Below are 27190 nucleotides of genomic sequence, written 5' to 3'. Positions count from 1 at the left end.
CTTTGCAAGTGGAGAACCTATTTCCATGTCAACACTTGACACCTAGGTCTCAGAGAAGGATCATCCACTATTCAATGTATCTTAAAAAAAATAAATTTACGACTAACCCTCAGGTACTAATAAAAGCCCCTTGCCAACATCTAATAATGGAAATGATCTTTGACAAAACAGAATTCTACTAACTTAATCTTCAGAGGGGCCTAAGTCAGAAATCCCCTCCCCATCCCAACCTAGGCCAATGTGCAACGATGACAAAAGCAGACGAGCTCGATAAAGAGGCGCATCTTAAACGTTCCCAAGCTTGACCCGATCAAGAGAGGACCTCATCCCCGGGACGACCCTAGACATCGCCAATTGGATCAAGCCGTAAATACTCCTCAACCATGGTATAAGGTTCATCAACAGTAAATACTGCCCCCATCAAGAGGATAAAATATGAAATCTATTTTGGATTTCATAGACATGAAAAGCTCACAAAGTATATAGGAACGTTCAAAGCCACAATTTCTAAATGTTAGATGTTTAATTGCCATTTACATTGTAATATTTAATTACTACCCGCCAAACTGACCTCTTCAGCATCATCAGAAAGATTGCCCTATGCTACCTGCAGTCCTTGATGGTGGTCAATGACAATAGAAGATGAGCTACTGTGTTCATCCACTGAAAGATCCATATAACAAATGCAGAGACGCAGACTCCATTTAAGTTTCCATGTAGCTCAGTCAACCATTAGCTACGAAAACGAAATCACAGTAACAAGTACAAAATAGAGAAACAGAACAACACAAGCCCAATGAGACCAATCTGCATTCATCTACACTATACCACCAAAATGTGCCGAGTACACCCACATCAACCTCAACAAAACTTCTAAGCTCAACAACTACATAAAACATGAGAATTTGAGCCTAGAAAACCAGAAGAAGGTGGGCTGGAGATTATTCTAATCCATCTCTGCATCACAGCATTCTAAAAAACTATATGCTAACTATACCATTAAGCATGATATGTATCATAAGCAGTTCAGTTACCTGTGACAAGGAAGAAGAAGAATAAAAAGGTGATCTTTTTCAGTTCCACCTTCCTATTAATAATACATTGCTACAAGGCTTTAAGGTGATCTTTTCAGAGGAAATTTGAGCCTGGATTGTAGATGGAGAGATCAGGCCATGCTCCAGCCCAGCATTCAGAATCAACTTGCAAGCTCAAGTTCTCAGTTGACAATGTCGCAGCTATGCTCTCATAGCCACTGCTGCCAGTGAAGTTCTGTAATTCCCATTCATGGCCATCGACGCCTGAACTGCTCACAGTACTGGGATTCCGCACCGCAGCAGAGGCGCCATCCCCCGGAAGGAAGCTATTCAAGAGGCCTCCGAAGTGTCCACTCGATGCCAAAAGCGAGATGAAACTTCCACTGGTATCGAGCAATCGGTAGTCCGCGTCGAGGGGTGGGAGCATAACGGAGATGGCCTCAGGTTGTGCGTGTCCAGACGGGGAAAGGCCGGGTTTAGGGGGACTGGAGCTCTTGGAACTGGAAGCAGAAGAGGAGGAGGAGGAGGTTTTGGAGCGCTTGGAGCTCTTGCGGGTGCCACCGCCGATGGGAACGTTCCGAAGGGCGCCGCCTTTGGTCCAGTAGCGGCGGCAGCTCTTGCAGAAGTGGCGCGGCTGGGAGAGGTTGTAGTTGTTGTAGTAGCAGAACTTGGTGTTGGTGGAGTCGCACCTTGGGCATCGCAGCTTCTCCTCAGGTTCCGGAATCTGAGACTTCGTGGCCGCCGCTTGGAATGGGGCTGCGGCCGCCGAGTCCTGCATCATTGGAGGCGGAGACGGAGGACGAGATATAAAGTGGTATTCTGCAGTAAAGCTAGAACCTTTTAGTTAGAATTTGAATCCGTGTTAGCTTCTTTTTCTGTGCTTCATTGATCATGACACGCTGTTCTATGGTGTCGATTGTTGGCCCCGGATTGCTCCTGCAGCGCGTGGATTGAAATTGATCGGACGAAAAGACTTATGAAGGGTAGTTGAACCGTGTAGACGGAGTTCCTCAAAGAAATATGCTCCACTCCACGGGTAAGGTTGCTTTCGGGAGACTTCGCCGAATGAGAGGAGAGACGAAGACAAGCTGACGAAGGCATGAACAAGGAAACAAAGGTCAGTCACTAAAGATGTATGTATTATTGTCTAACCAGCAGAAATAACAGAAAGAAGATGAATCGTGGTCACTCTTGGAGCAGAGAAACCTTAATATCAGCAACAGAGGGCAAGAGAGATCAAGAACAAAAGTCGGGGATAAAGAGAGATCGAGGGGGTCGGTGGTGTCGGCTGTGCGTCGCGCCCCTGGTACGGCGGCGCGTCGAGGTGATGCCCTGTGATGTTTGGGGCACTGTAGCAGCGGCAGCAGCTCGTAGGCCGCCCATCCTACGGCCTACGCCTGTCGCTGACAGCTGCGCAGCGTCCCGAGAAATTTCGGCTCGAGGACCGGTGATTTGATCACGGATAGCGCGTCCGACGGCCACGCCCGGCTCGAGTCACAGACCTTGATCCCCACAGGAGGGCCGCAGCTCCGCTCCGTGATCGGCGCCTCAGACCCCGTTCCTGAACTACGCCGCGAAACACGAAGAGAAGGCCAAGCGGCGACCCGCGACGCGTGGGCAGCACCATCGCACACCGTTCCCCGTTCGTTGACTTGGGAAGTCAATCGGCGACCCGCCACGCGTGGGCTGCGTACTAAAGACACGATGAACCGAACCGCGAAGCATTATCAGAGTGGGGTCTGCACGGGACGTGGGCGTGTTCTGCGAATACTTGTCATGAGGCCACGATTAACATGTTCTGCGTCTAATCATACATCGCTGGAGGCGACGAGACGATCATTTCTACTAGTTGATACCATTCACGCCACAAACAATGTTCTCAACCCCATAAAGTTCTCTCTAGTGACTTATTAATCATGATCAAGGGCCACTTGATTCTCAAATCACTTCTTAGTCCAGGAGCATGTTAACATGGGGAAATAGGCACCTCATCCATATTACTCTTTCTCTGTTTTTACTTTAGCACATCTTGGTGAAGATTTATTTTATTTTCCTAACATATATTTAATCAAGGATGGACAAATATTAGTGTTACCCCTGAAATCATTCCTAGTGTTGCTACAATCACTTGCTGCTATTAATTCATGTAAACAGTTCGAGTCCTACTGCTGTAAACAATCACTCAGTTTTGTGATGCTTTGCTGATCTGCGCAATTGTAGCCAACATTTGCTGTCAAGAATTCAATACATGCCTGACTCTGTGTTATGAATTCTTATAGCAGCAGCCCTTTACTTCTCCAAGAGACACTCAGTATGATCAAATACACATTATCTGTCAGTCCTAGATTGCTCTAAAAGTTTCTAGAATAGGTTGATAACAACTGGGAATGTGGCAACTTCAACTTATTTCTACTGGTCTAAAGAAGCATTTGGATTCTATTTCTGAACTCACTCTTGACATCTAGTGGAATTAATGCAAAGCTAAAGTGCTTGGGGAAGCATGCCATATAGTTTATAAGAGTGACTAGTATAGTGTTTGGTTATTGTTAATTATCTACAATGTAAAAGATAACTAGTCAGGCAGAAACCAGAACATAATATTTTGGAAACAGTTTATATACTTCCTTATTTCAGGGAAATGGGCTACAGAATGCAAAAATGAGCAGCAGGAAGATTCAAGTACATCAACATTGACTTGACAATTAGTTACTCCCCAAAAATCTCTAATCTGATTTGGGCTCTATAAAAGCAAAACCTGGCTTAGCAGCCAATTCAACTCAATTAACCACAGATCAGGTCTAAATTGGGTAGCATCAGATCGGGTAAAATCTACATATCCTCACAATCTCGATCCTATATAGGTCCACCGAAAAAACAAGAAATTTCAGGACTAATGTGTTCTCTGGCCCAATCCATATGCTGGTCCACCACAAACATGAATGCCATGCAAGATAATCTCGACATGAATGCAAGCACAATAAAATACATGGCCCTCATAATACCACATAGCAGAGAACAATCAAACGGGATATGTTTTATGCAGATAAAGCAAACCCTGACGGTTGAACTCAATAGATAACAGATAGAATTAAAGCTGCAAGGATAGTAAGAGGCTTGTCATACTAAAATTCTACTTCCTACCAAGGGCAGGGAACTGTCCAGGATCCTCGAGTGAAGGAGATGAAACGGAGATCACTGTCTCACCAGCAAACTCGCTCCAGATTGATCCACGATCACCTCGGCCTCTCCCACGACCAAAGCCATGACCACCAGGGCTGTAATATCTTTCCCCTTCAGCTGGCTTCAGAAACTCAGGAATAGGCACATGCTAAAAAAGGAAAATAAATTACTCAATTGTAGAACAGGTTTGGTTTATTCAAGTCAAACATAATTAGTAAAACAAAAAATACCTTTTTTCCCCGCTCCTCATGATCATTATCTTTCCTTCTTCCCGTATCCTTATCAGAACCCTATTAAAATTATTAATAACATAGAACAATAAATATAATTTACAATGCATTGGATGGATGGAGTCTACAAAAGGTGCAGGTGACTAAGCTTACCAATTTAACAAATACATCATCATTTCCTTTCTTAATAGACAGCTGCTGCATGGACTCAAAATCCTTGTCAATTTCCACCTTCCTCCCTTCAGGCTTCATTGCAAGTAGTGCTTTCCGTTTTTCCTCCTTTATTTTCTCGTATTCTTCCAGAGTCATTTCCTACATCAACCAGTCCAACAGCTAAATAAGGCCCAACCATGCCATCAAACGGAAAAAATGGCAGCACGTATTTCCAACCCAAAAGAAAATTGCACGAGTCCACTACTCAAAGAGGTTCTGAAAGAAAACCTCAACAAATATAAAATAAATCTAAGCTAACTGGTTTAACTAGATTCTTTTATATTCAAATCATAATTTCAGACATTCACTTCAAGTCAACACATAGTAGATATGCATCTATGACAAAAACTTTTGTATACAGATCATATAAATTTATATGTACAGAACTTGTATGTTTCTTGTAACATGTTAGCTTCTTAACGTGTACAAATACGATAATCTGTCTGTAACAATGTTTATCAAATTATTTTTTTGACTCTTTTCTTTTTGCAGTTGACTAGATATTTTTCTGGACTTTTGACAGTTAACATACCGTGGCCACTTTTCAAAACATAGAAAATATGATTCATAATCAAATTCATGCAAAAAAAAATTAATATCATGTCTTTCTACCATAAACCATCAATATTGCTGATATATCAGTACCTAGAATTCTGAAGCAAAAAGTAGTCAGAGTATAGGTGTAAATAATGGCTCATAGAAGAAGCAGACTTCTCTAAAAGTTAACATATTGGAAAACCTAGGATGTGCTGGCAACAAACTTCTAAGAAGCCCAAGCATAAGACACTAATTGGAAACTTCTAATTACCATATACCAATAGGATGGTGCAATATGCGGCACCTATCTGAATTGTACATGACCAAAAGAAACATGCCTAAACCTGGCCGAGTGACTAAGAACACTTGCATATGCTTTTGGTTTACACCATGCAAGACCTTTTGGATCGGCCATAGGCATGAGTCAGAGCATTCCAGAAATTTAATTCATCAAAAGATAGCACCATGTTCTAGGAACCCAAACTACGTTACAAAAGAATCTTCCTCGTCTTTCAATTTGGTAAATTATATGGGCTTGATAAATAAAAACTCAAGAATCTTACTCTGAAACAAATAAAGAAAGCTGAAAGCATAAAATTTCCAAAGCCCTTCTTGCAAGAAACATTTTGCTGTTGAAAGAAAATTTCAAAGATAGGGCTGTAAGTAGACTTTAGTATATACCTGCAACGGAACCAAAGTGGCATATTCAAGAACTTTAAAGCAAGCCATTTAGTTCTCTCAAAAGCAATAGTGATCTAGAGGAGATCAACCCTTGCCTAGTGTAACATAGTGCAAAGTGTTCAATAAGGCAATCGGTCAACATGTTCCACCCCCTAAGTATGTTCAGTATTGGACTCTAAATAATGTCCTCCTAATTTGTTTTAAGGTAATGGTTCTCATGTCATTTATATCAATAAAAAAGTATGTGGAAAAACTGCCATTATCAGAAACAAAGAAAAGACATTGATGCGATTTATTTATAAAATCATCATAAAAAGCTATCCAACCTTTCTTTCTTCTAGAAGAAAGGAGGACAAACAGGTGCAACAAATTAGATGACAATAACTTAAGTTCAGGTACCTTTTCCTCGTTCTCATTTGCTGAGGCCTCCTTATTCACCTCCATTGGCAGTCTATCATCCTCTTCTGCCTGCTTATAAGGAATTGCAAGCTTCTCATCCATTTTTGAGTCTTTTTCACTCACCCTAATTGGACGCTACTCAAATCAGCACGAATAAACAAACAATCTACTGTGAGTGGCATTATAATAAAAGACAAATCTTAACTTTGCAATCAAATCATCATAAGTCGTGCCCCAGTTCCCACGCCCTGCGCCCTCACGCTTCATCTCATAACCACGACCAGATCCACTGTGTCTCTCATAGATCCTCCGTGGGGGTCGTTCGGAGTCAATCCCACCTTCTCCATTCACATTACCATATCCACCCCGTCGACCACCACGAAATAACTGTCGTTGTGACCCATATCCGCCACGTCTCCTTTCAGAAGGCTTATCAGCATCCCCTTCTTCAGAAACAACGCCACCGTAACCCCTCGAAAATCCATTCACCTCCCCATATCCTAAATCCCTACCTCCTCTCCCACCCTTACCACGCCCTGTCCCACCCCAGCCAGCGCCACCACGAGAAGGTGGTGCAGCATTGCTCCTAGCCTCCCTCACTGAGAATCCAAGCACACAAAAAGATGAATTTCATGGTTGTATAGAGCAAAACTAGATCAAGGATAAAATGAATATACCAACTTCCGATCGTAAACGGTTCTAACATCAAGTAACCGGCAAGGAAAAAGAAGAGCGACAAATACCTGCTTGGGTAGGAGGGACAGGCTTCGACGGAAACGCCGGCGCCGCAGCAGAAGCGGGTGGCTTCTTGGCGACGACTTTTTGTTGCTGAATAGCGATAAGATGAGAAGGATCATCGTTATCGTCGTCCGCCAGCAGATCAAAGGGGTTGAGGCTAGCCATCGGCGTCGGAGGACCGAGGAAACACCGCCCCAAACCCCAGCAATGGATCAACGACTAGAACGATTCGATCGCCATGGAAGAACCCAACGTGCCAGTATGGATAGGAAGCCCCAAGAGTTAGGGTAAAGCTTGGAATTCTACTGCGTCGGCAGGGACAGCGAGAGCGAGCTCGAGAAGGAAAACCCTAGCGGCTCGTCCTGTCCTCAAGCCGATTCGATTAATTACGTTAATGCAAGTTAATTGTCACGAAATGACGGCATTGTATTCTCCTGCGGAGTTAGTTATTACGAAAATAGCAAGGGAAGGGCATTCCTGTGATTTAGTCTTAGAATCTGCATCAGACGGTTGTATTGAGATCACCAGCACGAGGTTCAACGAGATTCTTTTTTGATGTACTTGATGAGCTTAGTACAAATACTCTATATATGAACACCTTTTATTCATGGTATTGACACATGGGCCCGCTGAAATTGCCACCTCAGCTTTATGCACGAATTCTACAAAAATATGTCATCAATTATACTGAATTAGTAATAATGACATGGTCAGGATATAGCGAAGACATCAGAAATTGATGTAGATGGACGTCTGGACGTGGAAGATGAGGCATTTGCTTGTCGTTTTAAGTTTCAGCATATACGTTAAACAATTGAATTTTCTGCAGTGAATCCAGACGATATTTACTGCATCTTGCAAGTAGGACGAGGAAAGACTGACCAATAAGCTTCCATATCATCATTCATTAACCTAAGAAATTTCACCAGCACAACATCATAATTCAGGACTATTTTAGAGTTGTGCAAGAATGGAAAGAGGAAATATCAAAAGGTAGCAGGCAGAAACCAGTGGAATAATTCGGCTAATATTGAATGATCGTCTTCGTTATTTGGATACAGTAAGGCCGGCGGATAGTTTACAAGTTAGAACACACAATTATAAGCTAAATGTTTACCTAAAACATTGAGATCATCAGGGAATAAGCCATGTATGTACTGCAAGGCACACCAGTTTACTCGAATCTTGACAATAAAACCAGCTCAGTGCAGAGATGAAAGTTGGCTCTTCAATGGCACTACTAACTTTTTCTCATTTTCGACCTCGCATATCTGAAAAACTTAAGGAAATTCTTAGCAAGTACAAACAATGGTGAAAGCTTCATCCGAGAGAAGCAAACCAAGATGAGAAATGCTACAGATTAAGATACTTAGGAGCTTGCGATGGCAAGTGTAAGAACCTTGGAAAAACCTAGATTATGCTGGTTGTCAGCCAAGGGATTCATGGAGAAGCAAACTCTCTGTGAGAGAGAACTCAAAACATGGATTCAGGAAACGTTGTGAGCATATGAAGGATTTATACTACTACAGATGCGATATTTAAGAACAGAGGATACTCTACATGCACACCACCACGGTCCGATGATTCCAGCAAAATGCCCTGAAGACCATTCATCGCAGCGGTTGATGATTCAGTGTCCTGCAACAAAGCTTTCTCTTTGTCAGAGGAGACTTATGGTAAGATATATTCAAAAGTATCAAAGCTTGAGAGAAACTATTTTATAGTCATTTGGATGTGGTTTGACACTAACAATTAAAGCAAATATATACATCAGCAACCCCCTAATGCTTCAAGCAAATATACAATACTGACTGTCATTATCTAGTTAGAATATCTCTTTCCAAGCAAAACTAGAATAATTCTTATTAAGAACACAATGGGAGTTCCCACAAAGGTCTGAAAACAAATGGTCCAAGTGAACCATTAACTTGAAACATGACAATTTAAAAGAAGCAACACATTCTACAAGTCAAACAGATGCAATATAACAAACAGCATAGGTACCTTAAAATCAGCAAAAGCAACAGGCATTCCACCTCTTCCCCGCATCTTAAGCATATGGAAGCCAGAGTATCTAGACAGATAACCAAAATTAAGACAAACTATTGATGCAATCCAGTCAAACAAAGAGAAAAACAAAGCAATTGTTCACTCAGAAGCTGTAGGAAGCATCAAAACTTACTTAGACAAGACTTGCTTTAGTTCTTCTTCAGTGCAAGTAGGACCCAGATTTGCAATGAACAACGTAGAACAGGGTGGAATATCTGAGTGATCCTGCAGCATGAGAATGACCATGTATGTCAACTTTCAGAATGCCCAAAATGAATACACACATGTAACAGTTAATTGCAGGAATAAAAAGCATGACACACCAGATAGCAAGATAACATGAATAAGTTCTTTGTCTATCAGCCAAAGTGATCTTTCCAAATGAGGTGACAGATATGAAATCACTTCATTACTATTCTGGATTGACAAGCAAAATTAATCGATGAGGGATTCTTGTCTGTGGAGATTGAAACTGACGCTCTCCAAATTGTACAAGTCCTTGATCAAGAGGACAAACCACCATGGAGCTTTACCAACCTAATTAGTAACCTTTTTGTTTTTTTAAGCAAGCTTCAGGCTTGGAAGGTGATTCACATTCGTAGAGAAGCTAATCGGTGTGCTCATTGGTTAAATAATCATGCCAAATCTAATAGGATAGAGGTTTTGTGAAGGGACAACTGGCCCCCTTCTCTATCCTCCTTTTTGAGCTCTGATGAGCAGGGCTTAGGATGTAATAGTTTTCTTTCTTAACATAGTGTTTTTCTTTTGGAAGAAAAAGAATAAGCAAAATTAATCATCCTAACCAACAGCCAGTGATTTTCTCCAGACACTAACAATGTGCTAAATCTATAAGTTCTATCTTCACTAAAAGATGACAAAGAAAGATAAGAGTTATTGTACTGGAAATCCAGGGACAATATGGAAATATAGAAATATGACACATACCAGATCATATGGAAATTTTCAATGTAAGAGAACCCAAAAATAACCATAAATCTTTTCTTGATCTGATACCATTCTAGTAAGAAACTCACATTATACAAGTGTACAAAAAGGACTTCCGGTCTGCTATTACCAGACTGATAATATTGGGAATAGACCTGGTACCAAAAGATGTACTTGAAACGAATATTGAAATAAGATCTAAGCTTAGTGTGATAACTTACATTGAATGTACCATCAGCACCATCAGGTATAACAATGGTCCCCTCACTGCTTTCAATAGAAATAAACAAAGTTAAACTAATAGAAAATTAAACCAAACCTAACAATCTGCTAGTTTATATTAAAGCAGTCATATATCTGGGATGATCTAAACCAAAAAAAAATCACGATAATAGTAAATACATTCTAACATAAGTAACCATGTGCATTTGAAGTGCATTTTGACCTCTTTACTGCAGCTAAAGCATCCTTGTTGCTGGGATTATCATTATCTGTGCCTGATGGTTCATCAGATCCACCATCTCCTGACGTGCAAATGTGTCAAAAACATGTGCAAGTGAGTTGGAGAATCAACACATGGTGTTAGTGTCTTATGGTGAAATGTAGCATGCAAATCCTCAGTAAAATTTATGTGGAAGCTGAAGTGATGAGAACAAAAATAACAGTAAACTTATAAAATGGGAACAGAGAAAGAGATCTATGACAACAATATAGTATTTCATTAATGGATCAAAGGAGACATAATCCTGACTTCAAGCAATTAAACATTTCATTACCATCATCACTAAATAACTCCTGATCATCATTTGTAACTTTAACCCGTTTGTCAATTACCGTGTAGGCACCAACTCCTATATCAACAAACAACCATATTATCTGATGAACAATCTGCTCAGGATATATACTATTCACAAATAGTCAATGCCTGAACTAATAACAAAATCATTTTCTACTGACAACATTTCTCATTTGCATTAATAAAGAATAATTCTACATACCCCGTGAGCGCTTTCGAGAATTTGATCTGGCCAACTCGATATGCAGGGTAGCTCCAATTTCAGGATCAAAAACAACCCCCTAAAAAAGATACATCATAAAGAATCAGAATAAAGACCCTAAGATGATAAATGCAATAGATGGGAGTAACATAGCCACAGTTGTAGCTGTTTGTTTGCTCTAATTTAACAAGTACTATATATTTAAGTTCAGACTTCGGATAGGCCAACTTATATGCAAAGTGCAATTACAGCCTGTTGGAGAGTTTCATCAAGATATGCACTGACACATAGACATTAAAGTTGTTGCCTGTTAGGAGATTAGGATCCAGAGACACAAGGATAAACTAATAAAGTTCCAAAATGCCATCAAGTTGTGTACATAAACAGCTGTTATCTGTTAGAGATTATCAAGTTATTCATTAGATTTTTCAATATTTGAATAGTTACAGAGACATTTTTCTCCACTGATAAGGCCCCACCATCCAGAAATGGATGGCCAAAATATCCGAAGTAAATAAGTACATGTTTAGTTGTCTGTCGAACACATTCCATAAGTTTATCAGATATACTTCATCAAGAAAAGGAAAATTACAAATATAACTATGCCTTTGTGTGTGTATGGAATCTAAGATTCTTTTAGGTGGCTTTTAAATTACTATAGATTAGATTGAGCACCTAAAACTGATCAAAGATCATTCCAAAAACATGTATGCAATTGTCTGAAGTACTATTGGCCATTGTTAACATAATAGTGCATTATCCTTATTTAATTTTGAGGGTTGGCTAAGTCCAGTTGGCACTGCTATTATCCCTCCTTGTCATATGCTTCTTTGTGGGGCTCAGTGAAATCAGGTGATTAACACTTTATCGCCTTGGCACACCAACTCATGTGACATTGAAGGAAAACAAGAAAAATAAAAGAAGATTTATTTTCCCCGATATTTTGTAGTTGCTAGTTACTAGGATTAGATGAATCAAGACTCACATAGGACAGATTTAAGTGTCATCAATCTACTTTAGATTATTTAATTTTAGCTTTTCAATTTCTCATGATTTTTTGTTTCTGATTCATTCAGGGTATAGAAAATGATGCGGACCAAGGTTATCAGTATCAGTGTGTTGTACCTCATATCAGAGAGCAGATGCACCATCCAAGCCAGAGATAAAAAAATAAATATTTCAGCAAAAAATCTTGCAAAAAAGGAGTTTTAAGCTGTTAGCACCTGCTAATTACAATTTCCAAGCAGAACAGAGTTTGCCCATGTTTTATATAAATATAAACACCCTCTCATTTGATTATTGAACTTCCCACTGTAGAAATTATCACTGTCACCACTATCGTCTCATCAGCAGCAGCAACACCATCACCACGGCCACTGCTTCAGTCACCATCACGACAATGCTGCCACCACCAACATCACAGTTAGTACTGTCATTGTCATCTACCACTACCACCACTATTTATGGTCAAAACTACCCTTGTCATCGCTACTACCAGTACCGTCACTTCCACTAATAACAATCAATTATCATCATTATTACCGGCATCGTCACCGCCAACACCACTATTACAACCATCACTACTGCCATTAGCATAGAAACTAATGTTATTGTCATCATTGTATTACCACCATTGTCATGATAGCTACTACTGTGGCCACCATGGCTGTCATCACCATGATCGCCACCTCTGCTACCATCATTGTCAACAGCCTCAACCATTATCGCTGCTGCCATTGCTTCCATTTGACACCACCACCACCATCAGTTATTGTGATCCACTGACATCGAAATTACCACCACCACTACCACTATTAACAACCAATATTATTACTGCTACTCCAACAATTACCATTATCTCACCATCTTCATCACCACCAATGCTATTACCACTATCACTAGCCACCTTTACTGTTTCAATCTCCACTATAGCTGCCACCACCACATCCTTCACTACCACAACCATTGTCATTGGTTTTATTGTTAAAATTTGTCAAGAAGTTGCTCTACTACTATTGAGTTGGTCAGAAAAGCACTTTTGAAACCAAAATCTACAAGTACGTCAACAATTACATATCCCAATTTAAAAAAAAAAATTCTAAGAGCTAAATATCAAAGAAGGAGAAACAATATTGAATTCGCACTCAAAGTGCATTGAAGCATTTCCACATCTAAAGGAAATTTGACAGTAAAAGGAATAAGTTATAATATTTCGGAAATGAATAAATGAAGCAAAATCTCACATCTAAGGAGCTCATTGCCGCTATTGCTGATTGATGATTGAAAAAAGTGGCGAAGGCAACAACCTGTAATTGAAAAAATAATAATTATATCAGATCAACATAGGACAAAAGATCGCGAAAGAGTAACTATAACACAAGCAACATCTACGGAGTTTTGTCTGTGTCAGCCCAAAAAGGTGCGTGTCATTGTTCAATATACAAAAATCAAGGATACTCACTGTTAGCCGAACAAACTTCACTAGATTGGACTCTTCAAACAACAAAATACGGAGATCGAACACCAAAAACCCTGGAAGCATCAAAACCCCAGACAAAAAAAGGGGCGAAAGCAGCGACCTGATCTCCGCGACCGGTGTACTCGAGCTGGCAAGAGTCGAACCCAGGGCGGCGGCGGAAGAGGTTGTGAATCTCGCGGGGTTTGACGTCGTCCGGGAGGCCGGAGACGAAGAGAGTCTTGATCCGTTGCTGCTCTGGCTTGGAGTAGACCACCGGCGGAGCAGGCGGATGCGCCGGGTGTGGCTGCTGGTGGTGGTGGTGGGAGTGAGGGTGAAGGTAGTAGGGCTGGGGGAAGCCGGGGGCCTCGACGACCGCTCCTGCGGCGGCCGGTGGCGGCGGGTGCATCGCGACCGCAGCCGAAGAGTTGTTGGGCGGCGCGTGGGAGGCGTAGGAGGGTTTCATCTCCCACCGACAAGAGAGAGAGAGAGAGAGAGAGAGAGAGAGAGATTGTGGCCGCGCAGGAGAAGAATAAATTGGGCCGGCCCACAAAGAATTGGTAATGTTTTGTGTGTTGTACTTACCGGAAATCTTTCCGAAGATAGCTCTCTGTCGGCTTCTCAGCTGCACTGGGAATGCCACACGTTAACAGCAACAAACAGACACAAAAAGAAAGAAAGAAAGAAAAGAAAATATAAGGTTAATGGAAATCTAAGATAGATATTCTAACTTTTTTTATGAGCGATAAAGTAGTATTACATCCACCACCTCTACGTTTATTCAAACTTATTCTTGCTGGACATGTTATATTAGAAGTGCCACATTGAGGGAGTGTAGTTACTATTTCAAATAATTATTTCTTTTATCCGAGTATAGTTATTACAATGTCCAACGTTTCCGATGATTTCTTATCGAATAGCAAGCATATCACAACCTTGCAAAATCGCTCGCATGAAGTAACTTCGATAGGTTGACTTCCTGAGAAACTATCTTAACACAGGTCATTGAGTCTCCTGCAGCAAGAAAAGAGCACCGTCAAATTAATGCAATCTACCACTTGAATGCTACTGAGCATGAAGAACAGCCTATGTAGATTTCTTCGAGCTCACCAACCTGAGGTTGCTCATTAACAACAGTCGGCTTCTCATAGAACTCTACCTGCAAAACAAACTAAGATGAAATGGACAGGAATTCACTAACAAGAGCAACAAGAAAATACCACCATTTGAGGAAAAACACTGTCGGAATTGTAAGAGAAATTTAATGTTTATTCTTTGCTAAGATGAGATTTTTCTCATTCCCTTTTTTGTTTCCATAAACTTTTTATTTTTTTTATTTTGCTAGTTTTATAAATTTTTCTATGATCATACATATATAAAAAATAATATTTGATCATATGAATTCCCGATTATATCCCAATATATAATCCAAACATATACAATACAATAGATTAAATTATCCTACTATACATTCTCCAATCAATTTTTTTTTAACATATAAGGAATATTTATGCACCAGTCAAAGTGACAATTGACGGTTACCAAAGAATCGACGTGAAATGACTCGACATGTGTCTCGTAAGGAGTGACGCTGACTTAGCAAATTACACATGATCGACTCCGTATCACTTGAGACCATACCGATCGATCGACGTTACACAATAGAGGTCTAGACGAGTCAATCAACACCATTGGGAACATACGAGTTGGTTGCTCGCATGGTCATGCTAAACAAGATAATGATGAATATTAATGACTCACATACCTTCGGATTGCTTATGTAGGTATAAATGTCAAACTTTCATTGAGATCAAAATTTTAATATCATTACAATTCACTCATCAAGTCAAAATTTTTTTCTCTCGACATATGAGATTGATCTTATAGAAGCACACCACATACAAGATCGATCGAGTCTCACATCGGGTCGACCATGAAGACACAACGGAACCTTGAGATCCGACCCATGACTGACCTCAATCCCTCAGACTCCTCTTCTTAAGAATTCACATGGATAATCTTATACTTTCGGGACAAAATCAAACCCCATCGAGCACAGCATAAAGTTGCACTACAAGTGCTATTTGTTTTTTACTTGTATAATGTTTTTTTACTGCCACCTTCCATTCCACACAACACTATATTACGTTACAGGTACTGTAGCCATCAGAGAAAAGATTGTTTATATACATCATACAATACATTATCTCGATGCATCAACTCGTGGGAGGACAAGTCTCCATGTCTTATCCCAGTACACAGTTCGCCACCTTCCCTTGTCCATCTCTCTCCCCTCATCACACGATAATATGGCATGTTCTTCGGTCGTCAGAAAGGAAGGTTGGGCCTGTGTGCCAGCTACCAGTACACAGGACAACAGGAAACTGTTTACGTAGATTGTAGCAGAAGATACGAGGCTCGACATTATATTTGTAGTATCTTCAGCAAAGTTTCCATTAGTTGGAAGGTAGGCTTGACATTACATGTCTTGGTGCTTACCCAAATCACATCCATACATGTATTCACCCTATAAAGTTTATAAACCTTGGAATAAATGTCTTGCTAGAATAGCCTACATTCTTCTTTATGTGGCTGGACTAAGCTAGTCCCAGATACTTCAACTCTTCTTCTGCATGTTAATTATATCAAGTGGGACCTCATATTATTCCTGATCTCTGATACGTTAGCCTACGGTTCTCGGCACCGCAAATGCTACAGGGTTAGTCAACGACATTGACTACGGTGACCCGACCGCGTCACCAACGGCTGACAGCGCCCGCGGATCCTTCCTAACGAGTGCCGTCACTCTTCGGTTACTCTACAGCAACCCTCACCGCCGTTTTCTCCACCCCGCCCGTGGTTCACCCATCTGGCCTTCCTACCTTGCGATTGGAGACAACGCGACGGGACCCACGGCTGACCCACCAAAAGCGAAATGACTTGCGGTCTACCGGCCTACGGAAGGGATAAAGGTCGCATCCTAGGCGAAGCAAAGTGTGCGGCGTACGTAAAAAGCTGGCACGCCTAAAACGCCATCCTTCGTGTTCCGGGTAACCTCCAAACTCGACTCGGAGAGAGAGAGAGAGAGAGAGAGAGAGAGAGAGAACCTCATCGACGAGCCCGTGGGTGGGGGCACGATAATGAGAGGATGCAGCCTTGGACGGGGATCGCGAGGCCGGTAGGCGTGGCATCGTCGACCACGTGGCGGCACGGCGTGGCCCTGCGCGTCGCTTCCGGCTGCCTGTCCTTTGATCCCTCGTGATGGGCGTGCCGCGTGGCACGACGCCGTACGTCCCGCATTGATTCCTCCTCCACCTCGCTTTAAAGCGAAGTGTCTCGTGGCAGTGTTTTGTTTCGCTGCTTGTTCTATATTCGGGCAGCGCGCTCCTTACCATGGTCCATCATAATCTGCGTGCATGAATGCCGTCGATCGCATCATGTTTCGCCATGAAATAAACAAACATTTCGTCACCTACAGGAGGGTAAAATACTGTATCAGGAACTACTGGGCCCACAGCACCGGTCTCGTCACTCGTGGTATCGAGTCATGGGTGCTGCTGGAGTAAATGACTTGGCCACATCCGTATGGAGACATAAAAATATTCTGCAGCTCGCGGTGACGGGATTTGGCTAATAGGCACCCGGGGCACCACCGTCGTTACCTAAATCGTACAGCGTATTAATGGCTCCACCTTCTTTAACCGTGCTCCTTAGGCGATATCAGCGAGCACCGACATTAACGACGACACTACAGCGAAGCAACGACTCGACATGACTCGATCGATGTGGCGCCTTCGTTGGGGTCGGAAGTCCGCACCAAGTGTGAACCTACGAGTCGAAGTAAAACAGTAATAATAATGACACTAGAAAATAAATCTGGTGAGTTCGAAGGGATTGGGGCCCAAAGACTGGTACGGGCCTGACACAGCCTCCTGCTGCCTCCACGTGTCCCACCACCACCATTAAACCGCTTCTCCGCTAACCGCTCACTCTCCCGCCGTTTGCGTCCGGAACCACTCGGAGCTTTATACCTTGCTCTGCACCGCCTTCGTCCTTCGAACGCCGTTACTTTTGGCGTCGTGGGTCACGGTTACGTAGCTTAACTGAACCACAGTTATGGATCCTTAACCAGGGTCACCCTAGTAGTTTATAATCACCGCCTCCCCCCTCACCGATATCTCGCCCTGCGCCCAAATAGGTAGGCAAAAGAGACGGTTGGTAGTGTGAGAGAGAGAGAGACGATGATGATGATGATGACGACGACGACGGGCGGAGACGGAGGGCAGCTTCGCTATCCCACGGTCCACGTCCCGCCGTGGTCATTGCCCTTCGAGAATATGGCGGCGGGGACTGACTATCACCTCACCGCCGCTGCTGGCGGCGGGGGTGTTGGTGGCCAAGAGTTTCCTTTCGAGGAATCCACCTTCACAGCGTTGCAGAGGCAGCTTTCGTGCAAGGGCGAGGAGACGGGAGCGGAGGAAGAGGACGTGGAGGAGCCGGCCTCCGCCGTGGATGTGTACTCGTCGGACGAGTTCCGGATGTACGAGTTCAAGGTGCGCCGATGCGCGCGCGGGCGCTCCCACGACTGGACAGAGTGCCCCTTCGCTCACCCCGGCGAGAAGGCTCGGCGCCGGGATCCCAGGAAGTACCACTACTCCGGCGCGGCCTGTCCGGACTTCCGCAAGGGCGGCTGCAAGCGCGGCGACGCCTGCGAGTTCGCCCACGGGGTGTTCGAGTGCTGGCTCCATCCCGCGCGCTACCGGACGCAGCCATGCAAGGATGGCACCGCCTGCCGCCGCCGCGTCTGCTTCTTCGCCCACACACCTGACCAGCTCCGTGTCCTCCCGCAGCAGCAGCAGACGCCAACCAACGCATCGGCTACGGTGGAGTCGTACGATGGCTCGCCGCTGCTCCAGCAGGCGATGGAGTCTTACATTTCAAAGCACCTGATGTCCTCCTCGCCAACCTCCACATTGATGTCTCCGCCGATATCCTCGCCCTCGAACTCCCCACCGATGTCGCCGAGCACCGCGGCGCTCGGGCGGGCGTCGTGGTCGTTGGGAACATCCCCCAACGAGATCGTGGCCTCGATGCGGCAGCTGCAGCTCAGCAAGGCGAAGTCCGCGCCGAGTTCTTGGGGCTTCCAACTCGGTAGCACCCTGTTCGGATCGCCAAGAGGAACCGGAACCGGGTTCAGGGCCGATCTGTGCGGTCTGCCATCGATCCCAACGACGCCGGGGACGTGCGTTGGCGGACTCGCGTGGTTAGATGACATGGGCGGTGGTTCGGCGGAGGGGGAAGAGCCAGTGGAGAGAGTGGAGTCCGGGAGGGCCCTGAGGGCGAAGATCTTTGAGAAGCTGAGCAAAGAGTGCTGCGTGGCGAAGAGGGCGGAGGCGGCTCCGCCGATGCCGGCGCCCGACGTCGGGTGGGTGTCGGAGTTGGTGAAGTAATCTGTGGATTTCATGGACGGCCATAAATAGTGACGTCAGAAGAAACAACGAAGGCGGAGAGATGTGGTGTCTTTGTACATAGAAAACGGTGGCCTGTTTTGGGGATTCTGATGGAGGAAAACAAGGTGAAGGTGAAGTGATCGGTAAACACACCTGAAGATGGATTAGAGCGGCTGTGGAAATTTGTAGCTCCGATTGATTTCAAGCTTCGTTATCACTGAGTCTATGCTACTACCTTTCTTCTTCTAATCTTATTCCGTCTTGTTATTTCAATGTTGAACCTGTAATTATCGATGTCATCTCCCGTCAATCTCACTGTTGTACATATATATATATATATATGTTTGTTGAAGTATATGTCAGGAGTGGTTGCAGGTGGTTGGCATTGTTAAGTTGTTGGAATTTATAATAATAATTGGGTAATCAAATAGAAAAATCATTTAATGAAGATATTCGAATTTTTCTTGGTCGTAGTCCAGCAGCACCCTCGGAGGAGGGCAACAGAGTTGGGGGACCCGCAAAGCCCTTTGCTCGCTTTGCTGTCTTCCGCAAACGCAAGAGAGAAGGAAGCCGTGCATTAACTTCTGCTACGCCCTTTTCATGATGCGGCAGAAGCAGCAGCAGCAGTGCGACTCAAGTCTCGCGTCTTTTCACGTGGTTAAAGCGTGGGACCGGCGTCCCTGACGTCGCACCCACCGGTCTTTTTAAGGTAAGGAAGAAGAATTAAGAGCGTCCTAATTCTTTGTTACCGGCTCTAATAAATCTGTGGCCGTCCGTCGTGGAGTCGTTATCGTCCACATCAACGGTGGGGATGTGGTCGTCACCCGAGAGTTAGGGCCTAACGACAGCGGGCTCCATGTAGCGTTTAGTGCGGGGCCCAACGGGAGAGGAGGGTGATGGCGTTGTTGGTCCTGTTATAGTCACTTTTGTCTCGGTTTACATGAACCCCAGTACTGAAACAGGTACGAGTGGGCCGTATCTCTTCTTCCCTCCAATCTAACCCAACAACAGATGAATAGCTGCGGTTCTTTTTTCTCCCATTATAGTTCGACTCACTTAATTTTAATGGCAAATTCTTATTTATATATATAAATATTTATTTTCATATAGTATTTTTTTATCTCCTAAAAAGATGAAATTACCCTTAACCTTTGCCTTGTGACCTCCATCTTGTCACTCCTCTCTCCTCTTCCTCCATCACCCTTGTCGATCATCTTCTCCTCCTCCTCTATCTCCTTGCGCGCCTCTATCCTCGTTGTCGTTCTCATCTGCATGTCATCATCGTTGTTGTCACCCATACACCCTCACCTTCATTGTCATCCTCGTGGGTTCGACACAAGTTCTTATGATTGTTGTCGTTGACGCCATGGCGAACACCAGTGAAACTATTGGTTGTAGAGGGAGTCGGCTTCGGCCTTGGCCTTTGGTCCACTCCCCATGCCCAACCCTCATTATCACTTTGTCATTGTACAATGCCTGACAAATATATACATAATTAGACCAAATGTGATTTATCACGTAATAGGCCCCCAAGAGCCTTCGCTTCGTTAAGCGAACAATGATAAGGGCGGTGAACTTGATTGAACTCTAGCACTAAGTGGACGATTGCAAGTGAGGACGATAATAAAAACACGCGAGCAATAAGTAATTGAACGGGTAGAGAGTATGTAGGGACTCATGACTAAGTGCAATAGTATGGAGGCTAAGGATAATTTTATTTTTTTTTAGAAATAAGGGATACTCTATCAAAATAAATAAAAAATGAGGGTGGCAACTAGGAAAAATTAAAAATAAAAGGTTTATATTTGGAAAAATTACCCTAGCTTTAATTGAGACATCTATTAAATTGATTTAGGTTTAATATGAATAGAAAAATAAATGCCCGAAATTGAAAACTTCAACAATCGATTGTGATTTCAGTTTAGTTAGATCGATTTTAATAAGAATGCATATTATGGTTTAGAGTAGGGATCGAATCAAACAATAAAATTACTTATGCCATGTCTTAAAAGCCAATCACTTCAATTCCAAGATGGTTTCGCGATTCTAATTGGTGGAGGTAAGGAATCAGGAAAGAAATATAATTTCTTTTAAGTTATGGGATAAAGTTCAAAGATGCTTCGAATTGAAAGGCCCTCCAACTTTGAAATGTATATTCCCATAACGAGTAAATAAATGCTTGTAAACTTCATCTTATTTGAATACTGAAATGCTCGTAAACTTCATCTTTCACAACAGTAACTTATTTTCTTTTGTTCAAAACAATTGATACTTTAACTTACGAAACAGAAAAATTACAGCCAAATTGATTCCCGGAAAATTAACGGGTAGTCCATATCCGATCAGATCCACCAATATACATAGCTCAAGCACAAGCATGCTTTCAAGAAGCATCTAATCCTCAATTTAGACAAATATAGCCTGAAGATTTTAAGAGCACTAGTCTCAGCTGGTGTTCTTAATTAGCCGAGGTGTCGAAATCAACCCCTACTCCATGATTATTCTCTTTGTCCAATAACTGTGTTGGTGGTTCATCTTCCTTCTTGGCATCCTCAATGTCCTTTTGGCTAATAAAACTGGGTTGGTTAGTCGAAGAAAGAAGCCTTGCCCACATCCTATCAGTTATCACAACCTTATTCTGTTTCTCTGTAATCCTCTGCATAACCAAGAAACAGAAAATTGTGGGACAAAGTGCTATAATCAGAAAAGAGCTTCAGCATTCCCAACATTGAAATCGAAGTCGACCCAATTAATGCCAATTACGTAGAACATCTACACACAAAAAAAAAAAGCAAAAGAAAAGATGCTACTCACGTGAAATGGTATATAAGCATGTCTACCATTAACAGGACCAACAGTGAAACCAGTATATCCTGCCATGGTGCCATGCAATGCGCTATGGGCCAACAAAGTGCAGTAGACGTTGTCAGATGCATTGCTGGGAACTGCACGAATCATGTACGTAGGGTCTGCAATATAAACATGAATTCACATTGAATCATACTTGAAGCGAGTCAGATCCAGTGAAAGAATTCTGCTATGCTACATACCTATATATTTGAGATTTATAGACATCTTTTGGTTTCTTGCAAAGTGATCCTGCAGTACACACAAGGTCAAAATGAGTAGTCGGAGGACTATTCAATTATTTCCAGCTCAAAAAGAGTTCTCAAAGAACTATTCACTTATTTATCGTTGAAATGGATTGTGAGCATGAAGATAGCCTTCTCATGTAGAAAAGACATTGATTAATGACTTTGCAAATTGTGATAACCCTATGCTAAAGTGGCCGGCAGTGTCAATTACGTTCCCTTAGACATACTACTCCTCTACTATTAAGGAGATCTTGTTATTAGAAGTCAGAATAAGAAAAGATACCTTTATCTTATGTGACAGCCACAGCCCAACATCAAGAAGTAGCTTATTTCCAGAAGCATCTTGATGCTCCACGGATCGCATACTTTCAGTGATCAACTCTTGTCCTGCACCCTCAGCGACAACGATTACCATATGGCCATTCTCTTTAAGTCGCCTTTCAATGAATGCCAAAAGTCCACCCTTCCCTTCCATATGGAAAGGTGACTCAGGAATCAAGCAACAATCCTGGGGACAAAAAGTAGAATTATACACCTTCTTAGGAAAAAGAAGATGTTAACCTTGATACACAAGGAAAAATGAAACATCTCAGACAATTGTTGCGCAGTTGACAAACAGATTAAAGTTCATACCACATCTCTGCTTGCAAGAGTAGCATACATAGAAATGAATCCTGCATCATCAAATTAGTTGAATGATCATTAGTGGAGATGATAGTCTACAGAGATGTATTTAGTAATGCAACTATTAGTTCCATAATTGCCTCTCAATCATAGTTCAGAATCAGCAACTATAAAAGATAGTGCTCCAACAGTAATAATTAGATGCAGCTTCCTTGCAATTGAGAAATTTAACAATGATATGACTGTTCTAAGAATTGATCAGAGGCTTACACATCTTTGTAAGCAAGTATTATGAAACCTTCCAACAAATTCCATATACATCACATGCACTAAACCTAGATATGTATACAAGCTACCAGATCATTGTGCTAAATTAACTACTAAAATTTCACATCAAGGTGAACATTTTCTGCTAATACATCATAGATTATTAGATCATACAACACATTAGTAAATGTTTGAACAATTGACATAACAATAAGCAGAATACATAAAAGCCAAAAAATATAGATAAAACAAAAGAGAGTACAAGACCTGAAGAAAGTTACACGCAAAGAGATTAAAACACCATGTAGATCCCACTCAGCCTAAAGTGAGGCAACTCGAACGTCTGTACCACGACAACAATCATGTCTTACTACTTTTAACTCATTCATGGGACCAGTCTCGTCTCTTACAAGCATCGATTAAGATTTTGAAGCAAAAGTGAGTCAGAATCAAGGTACACACAATTGGTAATGCCTCAACAACTTAAAAGAGATTCAAAACCAGCAAATTAGTCTGATAATGTTACCCAAAAATTTATTTAGTTGCATAGGAACATGCAACATGCAAAGTCAGATATTGTAATTCTTACTAATGCTTGAAATCAATTTTATGTATATATAGTCATTAGCTCTTTTGAATCTAATCTACACATGCTTGCATGATTTCACAAGGATAGTTAAGGGCTACAACTAACCGCTATTGCGACCCATTAGCTTCACAACACCTATACCATTCTCAACACTTTCTGCTTCGACATGTGCAGCATTTATTGCCCGTTGGGCCTCTTCAACAGCAGTGTCAAAACCAAAGGATTTGTCGATTACCTGATTAAGTGGTCACAACGGGAAAAATGGTTAATACATAAATATCAATAAAGCAAAAGTTGACATGAAAAATGAATGTGAAGAAAATAGGGAGAGGAAAGTACCACAATGTCATTGTCTATGGTTTTTGGGATCCCAGCAACAGCAACCTTGAGGCCACGTCTTTGAATTTCCTGAAAATGGAATATGAGAGAATGAGCCAAAATAAAAACAACTCTTTATTTTTCACAATAATAATAGATGAAATTTTAAAGACCTTTAGGAACTGAAGGATTCGAAGTAAATGTACTCTCATAATTACCTCAAATATTACAGATGCACCCTTTTGTGTTCCATCACCTCCAATTATGTAGACCTAGCATAATAAAAAATAAGAGTTATAATCAGTTGATACTGTTGTAAAAGAAGTAACTTCCTAATCTATGGATATTGGTTTGTGATTTAAAAAAAAAAAGAAAACATAAAGATTGTACATGTTATCTTGCTAACCTGATTAACACCACGATCCTCGATACTGTCAACTATCTTTGAAGTGTCATGACCACCTCTTGATGTGCCAAGAATCGTACCTCCTCGTTTGTGAATATCATTGACACTCTTGGGTGTCAAGTCAATGGTGTTGCAGGAATAAAAGCCTCTATATCCACCCTATAGATGCCACCAACTAAATTAGTTGACAGAAAGAAAAACATTTATCAAGGTTAAAGAGTTATGATTAAGAGGAGAAGATTTAATGTAAAGATCAATATCTAACCAAAATGACCATTGACTGAACCTAATGTTCTTGTGTCAGATAGTTAACTATTCAAAATGGATCTTGGTAGTCATGCAACCCCAGTCATCCTAGAGTTTAGACAATTTCAGTTTCCAAGTATTAAGTATCTAACATGACATGATTTCAGAAATGGTATGGGTTAGTAATTTGTGATTCATTAAAAGAACAAAAGCTACATAAGCTAGAACCCACAAATTACACCAAGTCCTAGTCAACAAAATGAAACCATTCAGTAATAGAATTCAATAGGGAAACACTCACGTCTATCCCAATAATTTTGCGGACACCATACATGTCATATAAGCCACAGACTATTTCTCTGATCACCGTGTTAAGCCCAGGGCACAAACCTCCACATGTTACAATGCAAGCATGCACCTCATCTGATTCGAAGTACACCTGGAAAAATAAAAATAAAAATCAGTTTAGATGATTTTTGACAATTGCTAAAAGATAACATGCAGGAGACCCTACCCTTTGACGAGGCCCAGCACGTCGAAAATGTGTCCCTCTTGGGCTGTCCTTGTGAACCACAATCTATATTTAGAAAAGAGAGGGAGAGGGAAATTAGGTAACTAAATCTCAAGAATCAAACTATAATCAGTGCCAAAATTCTCTTTAATGCAGCACGAGATATCTGAAAATCACAATTTTCAAATTCAAAGATTACAGCTACTAATCTGACATATCACCTTCTGTGCCACCGTATCGTCTGCATTCACAAAATACTGCCTGCAACCACAAATAGCAGCAGTGTGGTGACTTTGGAATGTGCCAATGAGGGCAGAAGGCAGACTAAAAGGAAACGAAAAGGAAATTACTTGACGACTGAGTATGCCGGATTATTCTGCAGCGGATTTGGATAAGTCTACGAAAATAAATTACAAGTATCAGCCTTAAAGTCGATGGACGAAAGAAAAGATTCGTTATCTCTTGCAGAAATAGAATAGTCTCTGAGATATAAAGCGCGGAAAATGCACAAAGCCTTTTAATATAAGACAATGCAGGCACTAAAGTAGCAGCTGAAACACTGATACTATGGCATGACCACATCAAAACCGAATAGTATCCGACAAAGAAAAGCCAGTAGGAACAATAAAGAGCGCTTAAGATATGAACTTTGAGCCAGAAAACCAGAAATCGATTTGCAGCAGGCTCATCGAGCAACAAATGAGTAACAAAGCCAGATAAAGGCGCAAAAACAGAGAAAAAGACACCAACTTCCAAAAAATTCTCCAATCCAAAGAAGAAGGGGGGAAAATAGATCAAACAATACCACGAAGGAAGCAAAGCGAAAGGGAACTCACAGGCAGATGGCGCAAGTAATCGGCGAGGTGGGGAACGTCCTCGAGAACGTAGCCCGCGTCCCCGCAGACGACCTTGGGCGGCGCCGTCTTCCCCTCCGAGCCCATCCTCCGGCGGTCCGACCGCACCCTCGGGACTCTCCCGTTGCTCGCCGACGAGAACGACGTGCGGAGATTGAGGTGGTTGGGTTTCCGGTGCCCGCCGCTCGATTCAACTGGAATGTTGTGCACGATCGGAACATCAGGCAACGACCCCATGCAGATCGAAATGAATGGAGCGAGAATGAGGTCAAAAAAAGAAGAAGAAGAAATAGATCGAGTACGAATGATAGTAGGAAAAGGTGCTGATGTTGTTCGTGTTTGGGGAGATATCTTACGGGAGGCGTCATATTTATAAGGAAGGAGGAAGAGATCGATAGGGGAAGTCAATTACCTCTCTCTCTTGTTTGCCTCTCTTTGTGCGCTTCTTCTCTTCCCTTCTTCCATTTTATTTCCCTTTCTGTGGGTTAAGATTTTGACGCTCGTTCGATTGCGATGGGGAAGAACACACGAAAGAAGTGGCACAAGCGGAGCACAACAAGGCGGTGGAATTAGGTCTTGGATTCGGATCATATAACGATAATGCCACTGTGATGTTCTACTGTTTTAATGGGAAGTTTAAATGTGAAATTTTGTTTTCTTTTTCTTGTAATCTTTTCCTAAACAAAAATAAAAGAATATGAACCCTAGTAAAAGATCCCTCCCAAGTCACTACTTATTTTTTCAGGAACAATAATATTTTGGAAGTGAATTATTTAAAAGATGATTAAATTTTTTTAAAAAAAACATAATTTAAATTACTTCCAACATTTATAGCTGACCGAGACACGTGGACCATTTTAAAGTGAATTTACAAGCCACCCTTTATATGATCCTTGGACAGTTTGCGAAGTTGGCGGGTTTTGGACTCCTGTAGAACGGGAGGTATACTGAAACTAGCCGTCATATTTGACTGAAACCACGTAACTGCCATCGATTCATCATACATGCACGTGCCAAGCTGGTCCATGTCAAGCACGAGAGCCCCGAGCTTCCAGAGTCTGCACGTGCCAACACGGGAGTCGACGAAATGTGTTTTGGTCAACATATGGTCAACGCGTGGTTCGGCAAGCGGCCTCGTTTTGACCGCTGCTTCAAAAACAGCGGTCGATGGCTTCTCCCTGCTTTGACGTTCCAGAGAAATAGCATCTCTTTCTTCGGCCTCGTGAAAGCTTCCCAGCCAAAAACATAACCGAAAAGGAAAATGTAATTACAAAATCTATAAGTGCACATAATTATTTTCCTATAAATTAGTTGATGAATTCAATAACCTTCGACAATAATTTAATCTGAGTTTTTTTTTTTTACTTCCTA

General features: G+C 42.0%; 5 protein-coding genes across 9 annotated transcripts; 1 reads left to right on the top strand and 4 right to left on the bottom strand.

Annotated features, from left to right (window-relative positions):
• Window positions 1-970: 970 nt before the first annotated feature.
• Window positions 971-1815, bottom strand: LOC135607834 (dof zinc finger protein DOF1.7-like). Its single transcript, XM_065099967.1, has one exon. The coding sequence runs from the start codon at window positions 1813-1815 to the stop codon at window positions 1129-1131; it is 687 nt and encodes a 228-aa protein (XP_064956039.1). The 3' UTR covers window positions 971-1128.
• LOC135607814 (RGG repeats nuclear RNA binding protein A-like) lies at window positions 971-7440 on the bottom strand. Of its 3 annotated transcripts, none has more exons than XM_065099926.1 (8): window positions 7018-7440; window positions 6480-6873; window positions 6275-6398; window positions 4598-4756; window positions 4445-4504; window positions 4176-4362; window positions 1872-2122; window positions 971-1806 (listed from the first exon to the last, which is right to left on the bottom strand). In XM_065099926.1, exons 1-7 carry the CDS (start codon window positions 7175-7177, stop codon window positions 1917-1919), a joined length of 1290 nt encoding a protein of 429 aa, XP_064955998.1. In that variant the 5' UTR covers window positions 7178-7440; the 3' UTR covers window positions 971-1806; window positions 1872-1916. The 3 variants fall into 3 exon arrangements, with proteins under 3 accessions (XP_064955998.1, XP_064956008.1, XP_064955989.1); XM_065099936.1 differs by having other exon boundaries at window positions 971-1790; XM_065099917.1 differs by having other exon boundaries at window positions 971-2122.
• A 583-nt stretch (window positions 7441-8023) lies between these two features.
• LOC135607824 (U1 small nuclear ribonucleoprotein A-like) lies at window positions 8024-13974 on the bottom strand. 2 transcript variants are annotated; one of them, XM_065099954.1, is made up of 10 exons: window positions 13584-13974; window positions 13248-13310; window positions 11005-11083; window positions 10783-10857; window positions 10452-10527; window positions 10228-10273; window positions 9195-9286; window positions 9017-9086; window positions 8568-8650; window positions 8024-8283 (listed from the first exon to the last, which is right to left on the bottom strand). In XM_065099954.1, the coding sequence occupies exons 1-10, from the start codon at window positions 13923-13925 to the stop codon at window positions 8253-8255; spliced, it is 957 nt and encodes a 318-aa protein (XP_064956026.1). In that variant the 5' UTR covers window positions 13926-13974; the 3' UTR covers window positions 8024-8252. The 2 variants fall into 2 exon arrangements, with proteins under 2 accessions (XP_064956026.1, XP_064956019.1); XM_065099947.1 differs by having other exon boundaries at window positions 10452-10530; window positions 13584-13972.
• A 3654-nt stretch (window positions 13975-17628) lies between these two features.
• Window positions 17629-19264, top strand: LOC135607808 (zinc finger CCCH domain-containing protein 2-like). Its single transcript, XM_065099906.1, has one exon. It carries the CDS (start codon window positions 17701-17703, stop codon window positions 18907-18909), a length of 1209 nt encoding a protein of 402 aa, XP_064955978.1. The 5' UTR covers window positions 17629-17700; the 3' UTR covers window positions 18910-19264.
• Window positions 19265-21077: 1813 nt separating this feature from the next.
• LOC135607799 (ATP-dependent 6-phosphofructokinase 6-like) lies at window positions 21078-26352 on the bottom strand. 2 transcript variants are annotated; one of them, XM_065099902.1, is made up of 15 exons: window positions 26232-26352; window positions 25802-26013; window positions 25316-25362; window positions 25187-25226; window positions 24969-25031; window positions 24756-24893; window positions 24209-24367; window positions 24021-24074; window positions 23824-23892; window positions 23590-23719; window positions 22638-22678; window positions 22288-22512; window positions 21960-22008; window positions 21724-21878; window positions 21078-21565 (listed from the first exon to the last, which is right to left on the bottom strand). In XM_065099902.1, exons 2-15 carry the CDS (start codon window positions 25904-25906, stop codon window positions 21368-21370), a joined length of 1473 nt encoding a protein of 490 aa, XP_064955974.1. In that variant the 5' UTR covers window positions 25907-26013; window positions 26232-26352; the 3' UTR covers window positions 21078-21367. The 2 variants fall into 2 exon arrangements, with proteins under 2 accessions (XP_064955974.1, XP_064955968.1); XM_065099896.1 differs by lacking the exon at window positions 26232-26352 and having other exon boundaries at window positions 25802-26203.
• Window positions 26353-27190: the final 838 nt, after the last annotated feature.

This window comes from Musa acuminata, chromosome BXJ1-2 (genome assembly GCF_036884655.1).
Source record: "Musa acuminata AAA Group cultivar baxijiao chromosome BXJ1-2, Cavendish_Baxijiao_AAA, whole genome shotgun sequence".
Taxonomy (NCBI): Eukaryota; Viridiplantae; Streptophyta; class Magnoliopsida; order Zingiberales; family Musaceae; genus Musa; species Musa acuminata.
The sequence above is the reverse complement of the archived record's forward strand: the minus strand, read 5'-3'. Positions and strand labels throughout refer to the sequence as shown.